General features: G+C 31.4%; 2 protein-coding genes and 1 pseudogene across 3 annotated transcripts; 1 reads left to right on the plus strand and 2 right to left on the minus strand.

Moving 5' to 3' along the window:
- The first annotated feature begins 8,898 nt into the window (after window positions 1–8,898).
- On the plus strand, window positions 8,899–17,418 carry FIO1 (methyltransferase). Of its 2 annotated transcripts, XM_028226150.2 has the most exons (9): window positions 8,921–9,175; window positions 9,695–9,906; window positions 10,011–10,449; window positions 10,548–10,755; window positions 10,940–11,047; window positions 11,151–11,300; window positions 11,393–11,462; window positions 17,006–17,142; window positions 17,225–17,418. In XM_028226150.2, exons 1-8 carry the CDS (start codon window positions 8,943–8,945, stop codon window positions 17,107–17,109), a joined length of 1,524 nt encoding a protein of 507 aa, XP_028081951.2. In that variant the 5' UTR covers window positions 8,921–8,942; the 3' UTR covers window positions 17,110–17,142; window positions 17,225–17,418. The 2 variants fall into 2 exon arrangements, with proteins under 2 accessions (XP_028081950.2, XP_028081951.2); XM_028226149.2 differs by having other exon boundaries at window positions 8,899–9,175; window positions 17,006–17,418.
- Window positions 14,856–16,393, minus strand: LOC114283339 (uncharacterized; annotated as a pseudogene).
- A 664-nt stretch (window positions 17,419–18,082) lies between the features above and the next one.
- Window positions 18,083–19,306, minus strand: LOC114283335 (uncharacterized). Its single transcript, XM_082913849.1, has one exon. The coding sequence runs from the start codon at window positions 19,185–19,187 to the stop codon at window positions 18,231–18,233; it is 957 nt and encodes a 318-aa protein (XP_082769975.1). The 5' UTR covers window positions 19,188–19,306; the 3' UTR covers window positions 18,083–18,230.
- Between the last annotated feature and the right edge of the window lie 4,457 nt (window positions 19,307–23,763).

Raw genomic sequence — 23,763 nt, forward strand, 5'->3', positions numbered from 1 at the left:
AATTATTTCATACAATTTACACATTTTTAAAACATTCACCTTTTCTAAAAACTTATATGTTGTAGTGAAATTACTTACACCATTCCTCAAAAGTTATACCTTTTGTAAAATATTTTTATTCTAAAAATTTACACCTTTTGTTCGAACTTATACATTTTCTGAAAACGAACCTTACACCTTTTGTCAATTTACTTACATCTTTTGTGGAAAAACTTACACCATTTCTCAAAAATTACACCTTCTGTGAAATACTTTCTTTCCAAAAATATATATCTTTTGTTCAAACTTACACATTTTCTTAAATCTTACATCTTTTGCTGAAAATAGTTACACCTTCTCTGAAAAGTTACTTCTTTTGTGAAATAAACTTTGCATAAAATTTACACATTTTGTGAATCGAAGACTTAGACTATTTTTGAAATCATTTACACCTTCTGTGAAAAACATAAACCTTTTTTGAAAAGTTACACCTTTTGTGAAATAAATTTTTTCATAAAATTTACACCTTTTGCTAAAAATATACACATTTTCTAAAAGTTTACACCTTTTGGTGCAAATACTTATACCTTTTTCTGAAAAGTTACTTCATTTGTGAGTTAATATTTTCCATAAAATTTACACGGTTTTTAAAATTCACACATTTTATGAAAACAAAATTTACACCTTCTGTGACATTACTTGCATATTTTGTGAAAACATTTACACGTTATTTGAAAATTTACACCTTTTATGGAACATTTGGTTTCATAAAATTTATACCTTTTGTGAATCCTTACACCTTGTTTGAAAGTTTAAACATTTCAATGGAAGTACTTACACCATTTCTGAAAAGGTGTAAATATTTTTCCCAAAAGGTGTACACTTTCAGAAAAAATGTAAGTTTTTTTTACAAAAGATGTAAACTTTATGAAATCATATTTTCATAAAAAAGTGTAAATTTTTAAAAACCGTGTACAAAAGATGTAAGTTATGTCACAAAATGTGTAACTTTTATTTTTAGAAAAGGTGTAAGTTATAATAAAATGTATTTCACAACAGGAGTAACTTCTCAGAATGGGTGTAAGTTTTTAACAAAAAGTGAAAATTTTCAAAAAAGATGTAACTGTTTTCACAAAGGATGTAAGTTATGTCACAGAAGGTATAACTTTGTTTTCATAAAAGGTGTAAGTTCTAATAAGAGGTGTAAATTTTATTGAAAAAATTATTTCACAAATGGAGTAACTTTTTAGATAGCGTGTAAGTATTTCCAATAAAAGGTGTAAACTTTAAGAAAATGTGTAAATTTTTAACAAAAGGTGTATATTTTATGAAATGTAATTTTCCATAAAATGTGTAAATTCTTTCACAAAAGATGTATGTTATTTGATAAAAGGTGTATGCTCTGTTTTCATAATGGTGTAACTTCAAATAAAATGTGTAAATTTTTGTAATGAAATTATTTTACAAAAGAGGTAACTTTTCCGAAAAGGTGTAAGTATTTGAACGAAAATGTGTAAATTTTCAAAATAAATTATTTCACAAAAAACTATAACCTTCCAGAATACTGTAAATGTTTTCAGAAAAGATGAAATTAACTTCACAAAAAGTGTAAGTTCCATTTTTTCGCAGAACGAGTAAGTTGCTGGAACCCAATCAAACTGTGTTTGTGTTGTTCATGGTTTGATATCGATATAGACAGACAAAGATGAATGGAGGGAGAGAGATGGACCGATATCGACAGATAGAGACCGAGATAGACATGGTTCGACAGAGAGAGACGGACCCAGATCGACACAGAGATACAGACAGAGATCGGCAGACAGAGAGAGAGAGACCGACATGGACAGAGAAGAGCCTGAGATGGACAAAGAGAGACCAAGATCGATAGAGACAGAAAAATCCTTTGATTTGTACCAGCGACGGTGGCGATGGCAATGTCAGTCGGCGGTGGGCAACGGTGGCCTGCGACGGTTGGGTGGTCTGTGGTGATAAAATTTTCAACGTATAAGTCGTCGATAAAATTTAGAGCTTCTTTGGGAACTTATATCTTTTGTAAAAACGAAACATTCAGCTTGATTGTCTCACAAAGTTTACACCTATTCCTAAATTTTACACATTTTCGTGGAAATATTTACAACTTTTTTGAAAAATTACATATTTTGTGGAAAAACCTTTTTCATAAAATTTAATCTTATTATTTGAAGTTGCACCTTTAGTGAAAAACAAAAGTTACATCTTTTCTGAGGTCATTTACACCTTCTTCGGAAAAACATACATCATATTTCAAAAGGTTATACCTTTTGTCAAATAATTTCTTTTAACAAACTTTATCAAAGCATATTTTCCATAAAACGTGTAAATTTTCAAAAAAGATGTAATTGTCTTCACCAAAGATGTAACTCCTATTAAAAAGTGTAAATTTTTAAAAAAAATTTGTTTCACAAAATGAGTACCTTTTCAGAAAATGTGTAAGTTTTTAAAATAAGGTGTAAACTTGATGAAAACATATTTTCCATAGAAGGTGTGAATTTTTAAAAAATGTGTAAGTTTTGTTGGCAGAAAAGGTGTAATATCCCATAAAAAGTGTAAATTTTATAGAAAAAGTTATTCACAAAAGCAGTAACCATTCAGAAAAGGTGTAAGTATTCCCACAAAAAGGTGTGACCATTCAGAAAAGGTTTATATTTTTAACAAAATGTATAAATTTTATGCAAATATTTTTTCCATGAAAGGTGTATATTTTCAAAAACTTGTATGTGGTTTCACAAAAGATGGAAGTTATGTCACAAATGGTGTAAGTTTTTTTTTTCACAAAAGGTGAAACTTCCCATTAAAGGTGTAAATTTTATGGAAAATCTAATTCATGTAACTTTAAGAATTTCCCCCAAAGGTGTAAACTTTATTCAATCAGATTTCCATAAAAGGTTTAAACATTTTCAGAAAAGATGTAAGTTATGTCACAAAAGATGTAACTTCTAATAGAAGGTGTAAATTTCCTGAAAAAAATTGTTTCACAATCAGAGTAACCTTTCAGAAAAGGTGTAAACTTTCAGCAAAGGTGTAAGTTCTTGACAAATGGTGTAAACTTTATGAAAACATATTCTCCATAGAATGTGTAACTTTTCATAAAACGTGTAAATGTTTGCAAAAATATGTAAGTTATGTGACAAAATGTGTTAGTTTTGTTTTCAGAAAGGTGTAAGTTCCAATAAAAGGTATAAATTTTATGAAAAAATATTTTCACAAAAGAAGTAACTTTTCAGAAAACGTGTAAGTATTTCCTCCAATGGTGTAAACTTTCAGCAAAGGTGTAGATTTTAACAAAAGGTGTAAAGTTTATTCAAAAATATTTTCCATAAGGGGTGTAAATATTTTTACAAAAGATGTGTGTTATGTCACAAAAGGTGTAAATTTTCTAATTCACAAAAGGTGTCCACTAAGAGGTGTAAACTTTATGCAAACATATTTTCAATAGAAGGTGTAAATTTTTTCACACAAGATGTAAGTTATTTGACAAAAACTGTATGTTCTGTTCTTAGAAAAGGTGTAACCTCCAACAAAAGGCGTAAATTTTTTAATAAAATTGTTTATAAAAGTAGTAACTTTTCACAAAAGGTATAAGTATTTCAACGACAATATGTAAATTTTACAAAATAAATTATTTCACAATATGTAACATTCCACAAATAGTATAAGTGTTTTCATAAGAGATGTAAGTAACTTTGCAAAAGGTGTAAGTTCCGTTTTGTCAGAAAACGTGTAAGTTCCTAAAATCCAATCGTTCAAATATTGGCAATGTCGGAGAGAAGCGACGTTTCGGAGGGCTTCGTTTTTCTCCCAGTAGGAGTCCGTTTCAGAGAAAACCAGTTTGGGAGGGCTTGGAATACCGACTCCAATTCCAAATCCAACCAAGTATGTCAATGTTAAACAAAACCATTTTTAATATAGAGGAAGGGACAGAGAGAGAGAGAGAGACAGACCGAGATCGACAGACAGAGAGACCGAGATGGACCATCGACAAAGACAACCAGACAGAGATCGACAGAAAGAGACCGAGATGGACAGAGACAGACCACGATCACTGGAAACAGATCAACATAGACAGGGATCAACAGCGAAAGACCGATATCGACGGAGAAGAGACCGACATCAACAGAGAGAGACCAAGATCGATAGAGACAGAGAAAAAAACCTTTCATTTGCGGCAGCGGCGGTGGTGGTGGCAGTAGCGGTCGCCGTGGCGATGGCGATGTTAGACGGTGGTAAGCACCGGAGGCCACCGACGCTTGCGTGGTCAACGGGGGTCAGGATTGGTGGTGACTATTCAGTGTGTGTGTGAGAGAGAACAGAGAAAAGGGCGGTGGGAAACAGAGAAGATAGGGGCCGATGGTAATAAGATTTTCAACCTTTAGCGACTAAACTGTGATTTCTCGATAAAATTTATACTAAACTAAATTTTACACCCTTTTTCTAAAATGTTACACCTTTTCTGAAAAGTTTCTAAACTTATACTTTTTCGTCAAAATACTTATACCATTTTCTGAAAGTTTATACATTTTCGTCAAAACGCTTACACCATTTGAAATTATTAATATATTATATTATTTAATTAATTTACCTGCCAAGCGACCCGTTTAGCAGGTCATCAATGTGTAAACTTTCAATAAAATGTCCTATAATCCAATACATAAAAGGTGTAAGTACAAAGTACTAAGGGTGTAAATGATATGCAAGGCATACCTAAGAAAGGTCCTTAAAATTATATCAATTCTCTATTTTTTTACATAATTTTTTTTAAAAAGTCAAAAAAATTAAAAAGTCAACTTTTAACCAACTTTTCAAAACACCCCTTATATAAATAGAATGGTGATGTACTGTTCACTAATTATGAATGAGTCATATTAATATATTTTTATTTCAAATTTTAAAATTTAAATTAACCTAATAATTATAGATTTTTTGAATTTTCATATTGTTGTTTGCACAATTAGCACTGGTTTGGCATAATAGATTGTGACTAAAATAATTATAAAAAGATAAAATAGACTAAAAAATTAATAAGATAAAATATCACATCCAAATCATAATCATTTGATTTTTTTCTCTCATAAAGATCAAAAAAGTCAAAAAATCTATCATAAACAAGATTTTTTAGCCCAAGCTAAATAGTCAAAAAAATCAACCTATATCCCAAATGAACTCTTACAACGATATATATTAAATTGAAGATGTCATTTTTATCAAATTAATCAAGGACACATTAGTTCATTTTTAGATCGATGACTCACTTTATAGAAATAAACAATTTGTATAAATAATGTGAATTTTATAATTTATCATCACTAACAATAAATATTTCTCTCATATCATTCCTGGGATGAAGATAACTTTTCGGCTAAGATGCTTTGTTCTAAATTTTCTTTTCTTATCTTGTTTTAATAATTCTCAATCTTTAAAGTATGTGGGTCTTCAAAATATAATTTAATAATATATATATATATATATATATATATATAATAATGCCACAGAATCCTGTTCAAGTCTTCTACAAACACTACAAATCTGTACAAAAATAAATATAAAAACGACAAAATCCACTAGAGAAAAACTATACCAAGGCAATACTAAAAATTTAAAAAAATAAAAAATAAAAAATTCCAAAAACACAGTGTCTTGCTGTTAGAAAAAATGTCATTCTATACCACTACCAGCACTGGTCGGACTCCCAATTTCGGCGTGGATAATGGCCCGAAAATTCCGACATTGACGTGGCTGTCGCCATGGCAGCTAACGTGGCAGATGAAGAGCCAAACCTGTGACGTAACCTAAAAAGATCACGGTCATAAACGGCACGTTTATCTGGATCTGACAGGGTCGAGTAAGCGGCATGAATCTTCATGAATTCATTGGCCGACTTGTCTCTCCGATTCACCATTGCCACATCAGGATGACACGTCCTCGCCAATTTTCGGTACGCTGCCTTGATTTCGTTGCTGGTGGCATTCATCGGAATCCCCAAAACCTCGTATAGTGATGTAGATGAAGCCATGTTAGCACAAACAGAGGTGGTATAGGCGGCGACAAGTTTGAGTTGTCGGAATTTGACACGAGCTGGAGTCGAAGAAGATAGTCTTTTGGTATTGATATTTGGCAATGAATGAAGTGATGATCCAAGAAATGAAGTAAAAGAGGAGGAAGAAGAAAGAAGCTTTTGTTTGATGAGAAGTGGGTTTGGGATTAGGATGTGAGTGTGGTTGCATAGCTTGCTTGATGAATTGTGGGCGTGCGACTTTATATAGACTACCTATATAAGTAATAACTTGGGTAAAATAAATATATAAAAGAAGTTATTTAGTAATTTAGAATAACATGTTCAAAATAATATCCATGTTCTTAGCTAATGAGATAATGAAAAGTTGACACGTAAAATAATAATCTCTCACATTTATCAGATTGTTGAGATAAGACAAGATTAATTTAATGTATTTGTAATTATTCATCTGTCCACATTTTTACAAGTAAAAAAATACGAGATTATACCTTTCAATTTAGGGGATATAAGAATAATAACTTTTAAGCCGCTTTTTCTTTTTCATAATTTTTATAACAAAAATGTTAGAGGTCCCAAAAATTCTACCAAAAATTTTACCAAATGTCTCACATGGGTGTGAGACCCACATGGGACCCACATTGTGTGGGTCCCACAGCCATGTGAGAGATTTGGTAAAATTTTTAGTAGAATATTTGGGGTCTCTAGCATTACTCTTTTTATAATGCTTTTCTCATAAATTAAGAAAACTACATCAATAACATTTCGTTAATTAATGATGCTCTAAAATTACTTAATATTTTTTCTTTAAAAAATGGGTTGTGTTCTTGTGGATTCACAAAACTGTTTTGAAATGCTTATCCATTAGATACTGTACTGTGATGAGTCAGCAAACTGTACGTATGTAGACCTAATCTTTTTTAAGGTCCCACCTCTTCTCAACCTATGAATGGAGGAGCCTAGGACTGGTAGTTATACCATGTTTGGACAAAGAGTTGCATCAACTTTTTTTTTTTTTTTTTTTTTTTTTTTTTTTTTTTTGAATTTGGATTGGAGTGATGACACACCTTACATTTTTAATCAGAGTAGATACATTTTATTTTATTATTTTGATGGTAATTAGGGCCACTGAAAGTTGCTTTAGATATATCCAAAGCTATCAACTGCAAATGAATATTAAATTTTACTTTGGATAACCAAAGAGGCAATAGAGCTTTCTTGGTTCTTTGTTTTTTTCCCATTATTGAATAATTTGGCAGCTGGAATTGAATTTTTGGATCAAGGGTTAGATTCAATTGACACAACCTTCACTTTCTCAACATAATAATTTTGAAAATCTAAGAATGTGAAAGATTTTAAAAAGGGAAATGCACAGTTAAAAAATTATATTTTGAAACTAAGTTTGGAATTTCACGTCGGGGAAGTGGAAATAAAATATTAAATATAAATAAATTTTGTGTATAATGGTTATAAACCTATGATGCTATTATAACTTAATAAAAAAATTTATTATATGTTTATAGAAATTATATTATTAAATTAATGAGAGATAAAAAAAGTGTTAAGCATTATTAACTAACAAAATTTATTTTTCCAAAAGTATTTTAATTCATTTGGTAAATTATTTTTCACTAAAAATTCACTTTAATCACTCTAAAAAGTTATTAAAAAATTCAAAAGAATTAAAAAATTATTATTTTTAATTTAATTTTTTTAACTAATATAATAACTATTTAAATAGCTCTGAAATTTTTTTATTTTGTTTTTTTTTGTAAGTGTGTGTGATATCGATGTGCTTATGGAAAGTTAGATAACCACAAGACCAATAACGGGGCATCACATCAACCTATCCAAAAACGGATAAGGTTTTGCAGCCTGTGCGATTGCTGCCTTTTGAAACAGAGTTGGGATCTTTGGAGCTCCTCCTTGTTAACATTCAACGGTTGATTTTAATTATTTTATTTTATTTATTTATTTTTTTATGACTGTTAGATGTTGCAACAGTTAATATCAACCGTTACAAGAAAGACTGCAAGAACGAGTTACAAAGAGAGGATCTCGACTTGCAACATGTCACTAGGTTCCGTAGCTTAGTTTCTGTTTTTATTTATTTTTGATTTTGAACTCTAATCATATTTTTTTTGTTTTCGGTATTGTTTTATTTATAATAATAATATTTTTTTCATATTTTAAGTAAAATTTTATTTTCTACATACACATAACTTATATACACTTAAAAAATAAAATATTTATAAAAAATATTTAAAAAATTCAATAAATAGAAAAGAATATGAAAATATATTAAATTATATATATTTTTGTATTTGATGAATTTTTTAAATTTTTTTATAAATATTATACTTTTGTAAGTGTATTTAGGTTAGGTGTATTTAAAAAATAAAAAAAATACTAAAATTTTTGACTAAAACAAAAAAAATACAAAAAATCAAAAACTCAATCTTTAAAAAAATGAGTTCAATTTTCTAAAACAAACAAGGTGAATAGCATCATTATACAAATATTTTATTTTTTGATAATTTGGTATTCTGCCCATTAGATTGACTAATTTAGAAAACTAATCCCATCGTTTACTTACAGGATCCTGATTAAAATTAACGCTTTTCACAATTTTATTTTTTATTTTTATTTGCATTCATTTATTTGTAGATGTGTATTTAAAAAGTAAAAAAAGTTGGCCAAAATATTAAAACAAAATTTGAAAACTCAATAACAAAACAGAGTGATTGTACTTTCAGCCCAATTTGGGCCCAAAAATATTAACCAACCAGCCCAAAATAACCGCCCAACAACAAATATTCATAAACGTTGCATGTTGGAAGTCCAATACAAAGCCCAAAACAAATTGTTGAAGTCCAATAAGAGAGAGCCCCATTTGGTTGCACTCTGCAAAACAATGACGAGTAAGAAGAAGAGGAAGAGATCGACGGTGGAGAGGCCAACCATACATCCTCGGAACAAGTACTCCGACAACCCACCCGACTTCGGCCTCTTAGCCTCTTTCTATCCGACATTCGAACCCTTCGTCTTCTACTCTCGTGACGGTCGGCCTCGAATCGACTGGACCGACTTCAATGCCACCAGAGAGCTCACTAGGGTTTTGCTCCTCCACGATCATGCCCTCAATTGGTACTCTTCAATATTTTTTTATTTGCTTTTGTTTTAGTCTCCGTTTGGTTTCCGAGAAAATTTAGGCAAAGGAAAGAAATTTGAAAGAAAATTTTGGTTCCTTTTTTTGGGGTTTTTTCGTGCTCTTCTGATATTTAGTAAATTACCTATACAAAAGTAAACAGTTGAATTGACTTCTGTTAAGTGGAGCTTGTGGTTCTTGGATACAAAAGTTTTTATGCTTTAAATTCTTTAATTTTTTTCTTGCTATTTCTCAACATCCAAATGGAGCTTTAAGTTCTTGTAGAATTCACTCATGGGTTTAAGATTGTGGGTGTTGGTTTTCTTTTAAATTTTTTAAACGTTGCTCAACTGAGCTAATAACTCAATTGAACTCAACTAATGGACCATTTTATTTTATTTTTTTCCCACTACAATGTTAAACCAAACATTGCATTTCCAATGTGGGTGTTCGTAGTGAGCCCATTGTGTGCAGTATTGGCTTTTGTGGTTAATTTAGAGATAAATGCAATATTGTAGGTGGATTCCTGATGGGCAGCTCTGCCCTACTGTGCCAAATAGATCTAATTACATCCACTGGATTGAAGATTTATTGTCATCAGACATTTTAACAAACACTAATGCTGATGGCAATGGTGATATTGTTAGGGGTTTTGATATTGGAACCGGAGCCAATTGCATATACCCGCTTCTTGGTGCATCCCTTCTGGGATGGAGTTTTGTTGGGTCAGGTAATTTATTTGAATTTTTCATTTGTCAAGTTTGTGTTGTCCCTTGTCACAAAACATTTATAGTAGAAAGTTTAGTGAGCTTCTAATGCTGCTGAACTTGGCAGATGTGACTGATGTTGCATTAGAGTGGGCGGAGAGAAACGTGAAAAATAACCCACAGATTTCTGATTTAATTGAAATTCGGAAGGTGGACAATGGTGAGGAGAGACCTAATGGTCAGTTGGTTGATGGGGAAAGTGGTACACACTTGTATGATATTGAGGCTATTAAGGCAGAGCCTGCCCCTTTAGGTTCACTCAAATTGCATTCAGATGTGAATAAGAGTTATCATGGACCACCTGTACTTCTTGGTGTTGTCAGGGATGGTGAGAAATTTGACTTCTGTATGTGTAATCCTCCATTCTTTGAGACAATGGAGGAAGCAGGACTAAATCCAAAAACTTCTTGTGGTGGGACTCCAAAGGAGATGGTTTGTCCCGGTGGAGAGGAGGCTTTTATCAGTCAAATTATTCAAGATAGTCTTCAATTGAAGCAGTCTTTTCGGTATCAAACTTTCTAAATGCCCCGTTTTCATTTATCTTTAATGCCTCATTGTACTCATGTAATTAGATAAACTCTGGAAGTGTTTACTTTCTTTATAGGTGGTACACATCATTGGTTGGAAGGAAATCAAACTTGAAGATTCTGATATCAAAACTTCGTGAGGTTGGAGTTACTATAGTTAAGACAACTGAATTTGTCCAAGGACAAACTTGTCGATGGGGGCTTGCATGGTCATTCATGCCTCCTTCCAGGAAGATAATTTCGTCTCATGTGGCTGAGAAGAATGTCCTATCTTTCACACTTGAGGTGTGGATATTTTTCCTAGTTTGCATGAATCAATGTGTTATCTATTCTCCTGATGTTGTGAAGGACTTCTTGATGCGATGTACTGTTGAAGCTACTTTTACCTCTATCAAGAATCCATAATTTCTGTCTTTCGTTACCAAATTCCATTATAATATATCATATTTCAAGTTTATCTGATTTTCAGGGTCTTCAACGAAAATACAGTGCCATACATGTGTTGGAATCTGTGGAATCCTTTTTCTGCAGTGCCGGTGCATCTAGTAAATCAAATGCTTCTGCATTTACCATTGATGTATGCTCTTTCTCTTTTACTATGTAATTTGTTTTTTTATTTTGGTTCCTTTTAAATGCAATATTACTATATACTTACATCTAGCACAAACTCACTTGATTAGATCACAGCTTCCAATGATCACTGTGATACAATCCTGAAGAATGAGCTAAGAAATGTCGATGAACCTGCAGCTTGCCAATATAAGCAAGTGATGTCCAATGCTTCATGTTGTTCGCATCTTCCATTGAACGACCTGTCTTTCCGCATTTCGGTAAATTTTTCTCTGTTATAGGCTTGAGTATTAATATTATGCCTTTTGCTGTTAAAACTTGTATTTGATTGCATATGTTTTTCTATTTATAGGTCTTTCAGCAAATCCCAGGTACGCTTTTGGTGAGAGGATCCTTGCAGCATAAAGAAAGCCCTGCTGCAGGTTTGTTCATGCTTTTTATTTTTTCTGTAGTTTGAATTTTTCTCCCTTGACCATGGTTTATTTATATTATTATCACACTTAATCTGCCTCTTGGTGTTTTAACTCCAAATCGTAGCATGAAGCATAATTCTTACTTCAACGCAATCAAGCCTTGTTACTACTTTTTGGGTTTGATAGTTTAAGTGTATATTACCATGGTTGTCGGAATCTTACGTTTCATGATTCGATTCATACAATTTGATATGAATTTGAAGTAAAACGATTCGATTTGTACAGTTGAATTTTAAATTGAATGAATTCTTCTTGAAAAGGTGCCTTAGTTGTTTATCATGTTTTATGATAACGAGGAATCCACTGATCCTACCTTCGGTGGGACTCGTGGTAAAACCCGGATATGTGCGACCACCTACTAACCTTACATATTGTGTCGGGGGTTCAAACCTTACCAAAGCCGAGGTTAGGGTGTACCAAGGCTTTTTAACTCCTATCTATTTCACCAGCTCCAAAAGTTTAGCAACTCCCTTTTCTTCCATACCCTTAGGGTCCATACCCTTAGGAATAGGCTAGAGAATCAACTTATTCATGCCTAGTAAGTAACTTATTCATTTCTAGTGAGCAAGGAATGTTGGCTATGTGTAGATATTCTTGTCCTCAATGCTAGGCCTGTGCACGGGTCGGTTTGGGTCAGGTTTGACCCTTACCTGAAACCTAACCGAACATGATCGGTTTACATATTTGTAAATCAATCTCGACCGTTCATGTTTTCAAAATCGACCGCTCATAGCAAACGGGTTGGCAGGCGGGTCCAGGTGGGTGGTGGGTTGAAAAATTACATATTTAGATTTTTGAAATTTGGGCCTGTATATTTTTTTGTCCTTGTTTATTACAAAGAGTGAGCCCACTTTGAAGTAAATTGCCTATTTTGGGAGGAAGAATGATCCAGACTTGCATTTGGGAGGAAGAATGATCTCGCCCTTGAGATCTGGAATTTGCATGATCTGAGTGAGCTCCCTGTACGTCTTTCGAAACTTCTAGACCTGATTGGCATCGACGAGCAGCTGAGATCGGTTTTCGAGGTGGAAGGGGTGGTTTCCAGACCAGACGTCGACAACGTACTCCTTCTGAGTCCTACCAGTGGTCATCACGAGTTCACCATTGCAGTAGACCTTGGAATCCTCGTAGAATTGAGGGTGTATGTCTTTATCCACTGTGGATGATTGGGTTGTTGTCCCACTGTGGTGGTTAGCTTGTTGGTGGAGGAGAGAGATGGAAGAGGAGAGAGGTTTCTTTGGATGAATGTGTAGGATAGTGTTAGCGCCATTTCTTTGCTTCTTGTGGAGAGAGAGAGAGAGAGAGAGAGAGAGGTGAGTGGTTGTATCTTGGAATTTGAAATTTAGAAGTTGGAAAGTGTGTAGAGCAGTCAAAACGTCTCTCTATTCTTGAGAGATGTGAGATGGGTTAGGTAATAGGTAGGTACGGTAATAATTGTATCTCCAAGACCAATGTGTGGCTGTGAAAAATCTGTAAGGCAAATAACTTTGGTTCGGGTCGGTTTCGATGGGTTTGATATGTCTATAACCGCTCCCCGAATTGAAAACCGAAAAACTAACATTTATAGAACCACAGGCGACTAAACTGTTAGTGAAAACCGCCTGCTTTTTGATCGGGTCAGGTGGACCGGGCAGGTTAGGCGGGTGGGTCGGATCTCTGCACACCCTTACTCAATGCCCATGATATAGGATTGAATTACTTTTTGGAACATATCACTCTAAGGGGAATATATTCTTGGTGCCTAAATTTTAAGTGAGGTTTTTCTGAAAGATTAATCTTATCTTATTCTTCTTATTCTTTTTTTTTTTAATTAATTAATTTATTTATTTTTAATGTTATATTTAGAATTCCATCTTTTGTGGCATAATCACAATCATTAATGTAATAAGTTTCACATGAGCCCTATTAATATCCAATGGTTGTGGTTGTGCCACTTGAGATGGTATTCCAAATGTGGCATAAAATGATGGAATGGGTTTCTCTCTAGTGGGAGAGAAGCAAAGTCTCGTCCAGTTTGGGACCTTATGGGCCATCACGAGTCCCGTATCAGTGATCTTATTCGTTCATTTTGTAACTCTTTTATGTGTTGATCGATGAGAAAATTCACATTGACTTGATAGTCTAAGCTGCATAATTTTACCAAATTTGTCTAAATAAAATAAAATAAAATAAAATAAATCAAACTCATTCATTACAATTATCAAATCATTTTTATTTATTTATTTATTTTTTTTTTGTGGATGATCTACACACATGACATGAGACTACAAAATCAATGACCCAGATCATTAAAGTGGACGAGTCCAACTGGATGGAAAAGTGTGGAGAGAATCGGGAGTATAAAAATAAGAGGGAAGGTTGTTATCTATAGGGGCATGATGGTAATATTCAAGAAATGTGAAGAATATTTATGCAAAATTTTAATTAACAGCTTCTTGTATAAGTGGAAAGTTGATAAAGCACCCCGTAGTCAGTTTTTTACAATTAGCTTGTTTGATCTTAAATAAGTTGAAATAAGATTAACCCATTTTACCGTAAGTTACAACAAACATGTTATTTAAGCTTAACTAAAGTTAAAAGTTAAAAGCTGCATCCAACAACCCCAAACTAGTGTTCTTTCAATGTTAAGGGAGATAAATAAAGAAATGAAAAAGAAGTTAAACACAATGAAGTGGAAAATTTTCAAATGAAAGGTGCAAATTGGAAATGTAGGCATGAAAACAATTATTGCATTTCTTAGAAGGCTAAGGGGTATTTGTTTCAGCTTTTCAGAGTCAACTTATGGCTTTTGGCTTTGAAAAAGTTATTTTGGACTGTTTGGTTAAACTTATTTCAAACAGCTTCTGATTCTAACAGCTTATTTTAACTCAAAAAAGTTGATTCTGAGAAGCTGTTTACCCCTTGCTTCTGATTATCAGCTTTTGCTGTGGACATGTTAATATATGGTTATACTTTTAAATTTTTTGATTTTTTATTTTTTTAAAAATAGAAAAAGACTCAAATGGATTATAAATTATTATTATTATTTTTTATGAGAAATGTAGACAAACAAAAAATAAAAATTAATTAAAAAAGTAATTTCACAGGTTATTTAACAAACACTACTCAGCAATTTAAATCTATAATCCAACAGTTACACCAAACAGATTAACAACTTCTGATTAAAATCATAATCTATAATCTGTTAAGTTATAATCTATAAGCTGTTTTTACAGTTACACCAAACGGGGCCTTAAAATCAAAGCAACCCACATAGTTATATGATAAATATACAGCAGCAACAACTCTCTGCACACATCTGGCTAACATAAAGCAATAATAATGAAGATCTAATATTGTTATTCAGGCTTTTACTTCAATCCTTGCATGCGTAAGCCCAACACAGGCATCAACAAAGTCCTCATCTATAAAATCTGTCGAAAAGATTTGCAATGGGTCAGCACATCCTCTGGAGAAGCACTGACTTATGAAAAGCCTAGCATGTCCACAGATCCAATCTGTCATCGGTTTAACCTACAACAAGAAGTTACCAAGTTGAGCCGTTTAAGTGTTCTCCACCCTGTCAAAAAAATTCCTGGACATCGCTGGCGGTTGCCTGTTTAAATTCTCCAAATTGCCGTGAAACTTTTTCCATGGCCAATCTGTGTCAATCCATTCATCCTTCAAGTACCCAGCATGCCACAATGCACCTCCTGCCTCAGGGTGAGGCGAATTCCTCAGTTTCCACACACAAATAATTCTCTTCGGCAACAATTCTGCAATTGTCTTCTCAAAGACATGATCGTCTTGGTGGATCAGAAACTTGGCAAGTTGAATCTTCAAGTACTTGTTGAACTCAAGGGGGTCATTGTGTCCATACTCTGTCCGGATCTCCAGAATTATAATCTCTGATTGGGTCTCGGATAAAAACTTCTTGATGTCTTGGATGACGAAGTCAACGCTATAGCTCTTGAGGATCCCATGACAAGCCAAGCGATCCTCCTGGACTCGGATATCGAGGATACGAGTGCCTCTTTTGAGCTGATAGTAAATGGATGAGGATTGGCATTTGGCGAAGGGGCGAGTAATGACTGGGATCCCAATCACTTTGCTTGGTTTTAGTTTTCTAAAAACACTTTTCAGAAAATTTTACTTTCTTAGTTACCGTATTTTTTTGTTTTTACTAATTTTTTTTTAATATTCTAAGTATTTTTTTTTAAAAAAATTTTAGACACATCTAACATAAATACACTTAAAAAGTATAATTTTTGTGAATTTTTTTTTATAAAAAATTCACTAAATACCAAAAATACAAAAAAAAATAGAGTATGAAAATTCAGTACATTTTTCGTATTTTTTTGTATTTATTAATTTTTTAAAATATTTTTTTACAAATATTTTACTTTTTAAACACATTTAAGTAAGATGCCTCTAAAAAAGTAAAAAAAAAAAATGTTTAAAATTTTAAAAATATTCACTAAAAACAAAAAATACGAAAAATAAAAAATTTAATTTTCAAAAAATTTAATTCAGAAAATTCAAACCAAACACTGAATATTGTTGGTAGCGAGTTAGGGGTACCTGGCCACAACCTTATTGAGGTGAACTTTCTCTATGTTGAGGCCGGACATCCAATTTTTCTGATCAGGAGGATGGGAGTCGCAACCAGGAAACTTGTTGCCGCAGTCTTGCTGAAGATCACACGGTTTTCTCCTCTTTGGAGAACAGGTCACCCATTATGAGAATCAGACAAGAAGAATAATTATTCTTACTCTTCTGACTTCTTTTTTCTTCTCCTTTATTATGTTGTTTGAAGTTGTGACAAAAAGGCATTGACGTGAGCCCCTTGGTGGGCCTAACAGCACCTCTAATGGCTTTGCCTTGCCCTTTAATAAATGCATCTTAACGCTTGTAAGTTTCACTATGAGGTTAGGCATCTCCAATTACAAGCCTACAATCACATCCACCTATACATAGAAACACACACTCGTAGAGAGAGTGGGTGTTTTGTGTTTGGATGTGTTGCCATCTGTTTTCATTTATGTTGTGATTTGACTTCCTGTTTTACCTTGGTTTTGGTAGGCTGGCATGGTTCAATAGAAATGTTAAATGTGCAGAAATAGAATATAAAAAGTACACAGAAGTGTACTGTGTGATTGAAATTCATCTCGAATGTGGTTTGTATCAGATTCTTCTATCTTCTGATTTGTCAATATCATATCTAATCTTTATGGATCAAACACTCTTCAATTCCTTCACATGGATACATACAATGATACAAGATTCATTAAGGCGATGAAGGTGTCCTTGACCCTTCAATTTCAATCATTGCATGCTTTTTATATCTAGTTTAGCTAAAGCATGTCCTGTTTTTATCTGCAATTAGTAACAGTAATTCATCCAAAATACATTTGTAAAATGTTGTGCCTTACCCAATTGAGTTGGGGTTGCTCTCTCCAAACTTCTGTTTCAGCTAATTTATGGGATTGTGGGGTTTTTTTTCTCCCCTGCAGGTGCATTCTCATTGATATTTCCGAGATTGGAGGAAGTCCTAAAAGCAAAATTTTGTCGAGAGAAGGCACCTGTGGATGGTTTCTACTCTAATACAGCAAGATAACAATGTCACATTTGCTGAAATTGCAGTAAAAAGGTTAGATTTTTGCTTGTAGCTTTAGAGTGGGAAAAAAATTGTGTACTGTACATTACTTGACATTTGCTTTTATGTGATGAAGGGAATTTATAGTTGAATGGGTGGGAAACTCAATTACAATTTTCATGGAATTAGTTGATTATATGTATCTACGGAAGACTTAATCCAACATTTGGCTCATTGGTCACTGTTTTTTTTTTTTTTTTGTTTGAAATGTTACCAACATTTACTTTCAATTGATGGATAAAATAGGAAGTCCTGGTTATGGTTTGTGAATTACACCTTCCCCAACTGAAGGAATGAAAACATTGCTCATCTTCATGTACTGTTTATGCAATTATTTATTTATTTTTGTATGGAACAAAATCAGAATAGTTGTAGTTGTGCCACATGAGATTATATTTCAAATGTGGTATAAAATGATGGTAAATGTAGTATTATTATTGTTATTTGAAAAATAAGTTTTACCCTAAACGGTTCTATTACAACCCAAATTAAGAAAAAAGTGAACCCTTCAAATATATGATCCGTCAATTCATCCCTAATGATGTGGTGCGGGGTTGAGTCTTAGGTGGTTAATTTTTAAACCAATCAATAGCTTACATGGAGTAGTTCATATCATTGTAGGTATAACTAGGGATTATATTTTAGGGGTCTCTAAAGTTTTCTTCTATACGCATATACTGTCATAGTTCAAATCTAATCATTTTCTGTGCCCACAATTTATTGACTAACAACATAGTGTACAAATTAACTATAGAGGAGCCAGACTAAACAATAGTGTTCATGTGATGAGGAAGAGAGAAAGAAATGAAAGAAAAACTTAACCTATGAAGTGGAAGCCTTTCAAATGGAAAGTGCAAATTGGAAATGTAGGCATGAAAACAATTATTGGATTCAAATCAAAGCAACCCACATCTCTACATCATAAATATTCAGCAGCAACAAACCTCTGTACACCCAACAACAAATACAATCAAACCACAAACAAACACAATCACAGAATATAATATACCATCAACAAATCCAGAATGTGTTTCTTCCACAAAGCAATAACAATGAAGATCATGATCATCCAACATTGTCATTCATGCCTTTCCTTCAATCCTTGCTTGTGTAACCCCAACACAGGCATCAACAAAATCCCCATCTATAAAATCTGTTGAAAAGATCTGCAACTGTTCAGCACACCCCCTGGCAAAGCACTGAGCTATGAAAAGCCTCGCATACCCGTGGATTCGCTCTGTCACTGGTTTAACACACACCACCGGGTTATCAGCTTGTGGTGTCACAGTGTTCTCAACCCGGTAAAAATAATTCCTAGACATTGCTGGAGGCTGCTCACTCAAATACTTCAAGTTGCTCTCGAACTTCGTCAATGGCAAGTCTGTGTTGATCCAATTATCTTTCAAGTACCCACCATTCCACAATGCCCCTCCTGCCTCAGGCTGAGGCAAATTCCTCGGCTTCCAGACGCAGACAATTCTCTTTGGCAACAATTCTGCGATTGTGTTCTCAAAGACTTGATCATCCTGGTGAATTAAAAACTCGCCAAGTTGATCTTCCAAGTACTTGTCAAACTCAGGAGGGTCCTCGTGTCCAAACTCAGTCCGAATCTCTAGAATTATAATCTCTGATTGAGTTTCTGTTAAAAACTTCTTGATATCATTGATGACGACATCGACGCTATAGGTCAGGAGGATCCCGTGACAGACATGGCGATCCTCCTGGACCCGGATATCAAAGACACGGGTGCCTATTTCGAGCTGATGGTAAATGGACAAAGACTGGCATTGGGCGAAAGGGCGAGTGATAACTGGGATTCCAATCTTGTTGGTGGCTGAATCATGGGTACCCGGCCACACAACCTTGTTCAGCTGAACATTCTCTAGGTTGAGTCCCGACATCCAATTTTTTCGGTCAGGAGGGTGGTAGTCATAACCGGGAAACTCAATGCCGCAATCTTGCTGAAGATCACTGAGAGTTTTCTTCTGCGTCATGACCGATTTTCGCTGTTCCACCTGTTTGGAGAGCTGGTCACCCATTATCAGAATCGGAGAAGAAGAATTCTAATTTCTTCCTCCCTCCTCCTCCTCTTCTTCTTCTTCTTCTTCTTCTTCTACTTTACAATGTTGTTTGAAGTTGAGACAAAAAGGTGTTATTGGTTTTGTGTGCAATCTTATAGTTTTGTTGGTTTCACTCTTCAATTATGATCAGAGAATGATTTTCCTCCACTCTTCATATTTTTTCCCAACTATTTTAATATGTTGTGTTTTGACTTCCTCTTTTGTCTGGGTTTATAATAATTGATCATTGATGGAGAGTAAACTTATAAGTCATAATCGACAATATCTCATTGGTTGGTCTACTTGTTTGGCTGGCCAAAAGCTAATTTGAGTTTTAATTATGATTTTTTGCCCTCTTTCTAAATCCGGAATCTGAGTTTTTAAATAATGATTTTTATGACCTCCTGTATTTTTAACTTAAAAGTAATCCTAAAGTCACTAGATTTAAAAATAAATAATAATAAAAAATTACACCCCCCATTGAAACTATAACACGTCACATTGGCACATGAAACAAGAAACTATAACGTCTTGCATTGAGTTTTCTCCCACGAACGATTTTATTAATTTCTCGTTTTTTTTAAAATTTTTAATCGCATAATAGTTGACCTCTTCTGTGTATAAATTATCAAATCTATTAAAAGTTTTAATAACATTAAAAATATATTTCATTAACAATTTATATAATTTTATTTCTTATATAGAAGAGTAAATAGAAATTTTATTTTTTCTGTTAATTCTATTAAATAAAAAATTTTGACAATAGAATATTTATAATTTTGAGAATTATAAAAAATAATTTGTATTTTTAACAAATTTTAAAAATGTATATATATATATATATATATTTATAATTTACCCTAATAGATTACGTACACTCGTATAACTTTAGATGTCACATGAGCAGTGCCATAACACAAAAATTAATGACGGAATAGTTAACATATACTTGTATAACTGTAGATTCCAAATTGTATAGGCTTTACAATTCCTAGCATATCAGCCGTGGATAAAATAATATATCATTTATTAAAAACATGATAATTATATTTAATTTTTTTAAATATTTTTTCTCACGTAAATAAAATGTTATATGTAAGTTTAAGCTTTTTTTTTTTAATGTTCTTTTACCATAATATATAGTATTGATAGATTAAAATTGTCGTATTGACAAATAATAATTAAAATTATGCTTTATTATAAGAAAAAAATGACATAATTATAATACTTTACTATTTTAGAATAAAAATATATGAATTTTAAAAAATTATAATATTAGTTTTTGAAAGGAAAATAATTAAAGAAATTTTAAAAATTTAATGAGTAAGAAAGAATCACCGTAACATGTAAAATTGTTAAAATTACGGTTAAATCAGTAAATCATTCAAACAAAAAATGATTCAACTTAATCAGTTAGGTTAAAAGATCAACTTGCTTATACAAAAATTAATTAATTAAAATTTTTAAATTTATTTTATTAAAATTTAAATTGTCACTAAATATGGAAAGTAATTTATTAATTTAAATTTAAAATTCACACAATATATATTTAAAATTATAATAATCTATCTCATAATTTATAAGTTTTAAATACAAATTTAAAATTCTCATAATTGTCTCATAATTTTTGTATTAAGGATTAGTAAGAGTGACACTGGCATTATCAATATATCTATGTATTTTATAAAAGAATACTTTTAAGGATAAACATTATGAGAATTTCAAAATCTCATACAAAATTATTTTTAAAATCAAAACCTCTATGTGGGATTGTAAAGTAAAGGGCAAATTACACAAATAGTCCCCATAGTTTGGGATTCGTGTCACTTTGGTCCCTGACTTTTCAATTGTAACACATTTGACCATGAATTTTGAATCTTGTTTCAAATAAGGACAATTGAAGATACCATTGTTTAATTTCAAGGGCAAAATTGTTAATTTAATAAAATATAAACTAATTTGACAAAAATAAATGTCAAAAAAATATTTTCAATTTTTAAAAATTATTTTTGTTCACCAATGATAAAATTATGTAAAATTGATAAAAATTAATAAAAATTAAATAATTAATTTTTTAAAATTCATTTTATATGATAATCATCCAAACACATAATAAAAATTAATTTGGTAAAAAAAAAATAAATGTCTAAAAGATTTATCAATTTTACATAATTTTATTTTTGGTGAGTAGAAATAATTTTTAAAAATTCAAAAATATTTGTTTGATATTTATTTTTGTCAAATTAGTTTATATTTTATCAAATTGACGATTTTACCCTTGAAAAATCTAATGAAATCTTCAATTGTCTTTATTTGGATCAAGATTCAAAATTTAGGGTCAAATATATCATAATTGAAAAGTCAGGGACCAAAGTGACACAAGTCCCAAACTATAGGGACTATTAGTGTAATTCACCCTAAAATAAAAGTTAAATGAAAGTTGGCCAATCGGGATTTTCTTAATTGTTTAAAATTAAGAAAAAAAAAATTAGTATGAGATATTGATCATAAGGTTTCTCACTAAAAATCTCATTTTCCTTATATAAATGAGAGTATAAGATTCACTTTATGTAAGTGAAACAATACACTTTTTTCTTCTTTTCTCGATGTGAGATTATAAAATAAAAATTAAATAAAAGCTAGCCAATGAAGATTTTTTTAATTGTTTAAAAGTTAATAATTGTTTAGGCGAAAAGTTTATTTTGAATCAAGTAATCTTAGCCGTTTAATCTTTAATTAGGTCAATCTTTAATTTATTTCGAATCAAACAAATTTAACTAATATATTTTGATAAAATTGATAAATTCACAGTTAAACCAGCAAATCAGTTAAATTGAAAACGGTTCACCTTATCAATTAGGTCAAAGGACTAACCAACTTATACAAAAATTAATTAATTAAAACTTTTAAATTTTATTTTAATTTTAAAATTTAAACTGTCTTGAACTGAAACATACACAACACTATATAATATTAAATGGGAGCATAAGGTTTATATAGTGAAATAACTCATTTTTCCTCCTTTTCTTGATATGGGATTGTAAAATAAAAATTAACAGTTTTTTGGACGGGAAGTTCATTTCTAATCAAGCAATCTTAGTCGTTCAATTTTTAATAAGGTCAATCTTAGTTTATTTCAAATCAAACAAATCTAAGCAATATATTTTGATAAAACAGCTAAAATCGTTGTTAAACCAGTGAATCAGTCAATTTAATTAGGCCAAGTCAAAAGACCAATCAATTTATAAAAAAATTAATTAATTAAAACTTTTAAATTTTATTTTAAAATCTAAACCATTTTGAACTGAAACATGCACAATACTATAATATTAAATGAGAGTATAAGATTCACTTTATATAAGTGAAACAATTTACTTTTTCTTTCTTTTCTTGATGTGAGATTATAATTATTTTAAAGTTAAATATTATGAGAGTTTCAAAATCTGATACAAAATTATTTTTAAAATCAAAACGTTTATGTGAGATTGTAAAATAAAATTTAAATGGAAGATAACCAATAGAGATTTTCTTAAAATTAAAAAATTAGTATTGATTATAGGGTTTCTCACTAAAAATCTTTCTTTACTTATATAAATGGAAGCATAACATTCACTTTATGTAAGTGAAACAATTCACTTTTTTCTTCTTTTTCCGATGTGAAATTGTAAAATAAAAATTAAATGGAAGCTAACTAATGAGAATTTTCTTAATTGTTTAAAATTAATAAAATTCAATAATTTATATAAATTGGAGTATCACTTTATGTAAATAAAACAATTCACTTTTTTCTTTTTTTTCCGATTTGGGATTGTAAAATAAAAGGTAAATGGAAGCTAGCCAATGGAAATTTTCTTAATTGTTTAAAATTAAGAAAATTTAATAATTTTAGAATGAGAGTTTGGAGTTTTTAGAAGGCTTCTCCAAAACTCCTTTATGAGATTCACTTTATATAAGTGAAACAACTCACTTTTTCTTTATTTTCTCGATGTGTGATTGTAATTATTTTTAAGTTAAATATTATAAGGGTTTCAAAATCTCATACAAAATTATTTTTAAAATCAAAACGTCTATGTGTGATTGTAGAATAAAAGTTAAATGAAAGCTAGTCAATGGAGATTTTGTTAATTGTTTAAAATTCAGAAAATCAAAAAAATGAGTATGAAATATTGAGCATAGGGCTTCTCACTAAAAATCTCATTTTACTTATATACATGGGAGCATAAGATTCACTTTATATAAGTGAAACAATATATATATATATATATATTTTTTTTTACTGTGGGATTGTAAAATAAAAGGTAAATAAAAGTTAACTAACGAGAATTTTCTCAATTGTTTAAAATTAAGAAAACTTCAATAATTTTAGAATAAGGGTTTGGAGCTCTTAGAAGGTTTCTCCCTAAAACCCCATTTTTCTTATATTATATAGATAGATAGTGAAACAAATTTTGCTTTTTCTTCTTCTCCCGATGTAGGATTATAAAATAAATCATAAATTAATTAGAGTTTTATTTTTATATGGTTAAATAGAAGTTAGCTAATGGATTTTTTTTTA

The sequence above is a fragment of the Camellia sinensis genome, chromosome 2, assembly GCF_055761805.1.
Source record: "Camellia sinensis isolate YWXY chromosome 2, ASM5576180v1, whole genome shotgun sequence".
Taxonomy (NCBI): domain Eukaryota; kingdom Viridiplantae; phylum Streptophyta; class Magnoliopsida; order Ericales; family Theaceae; genus Camellia; species Camellia sinensis.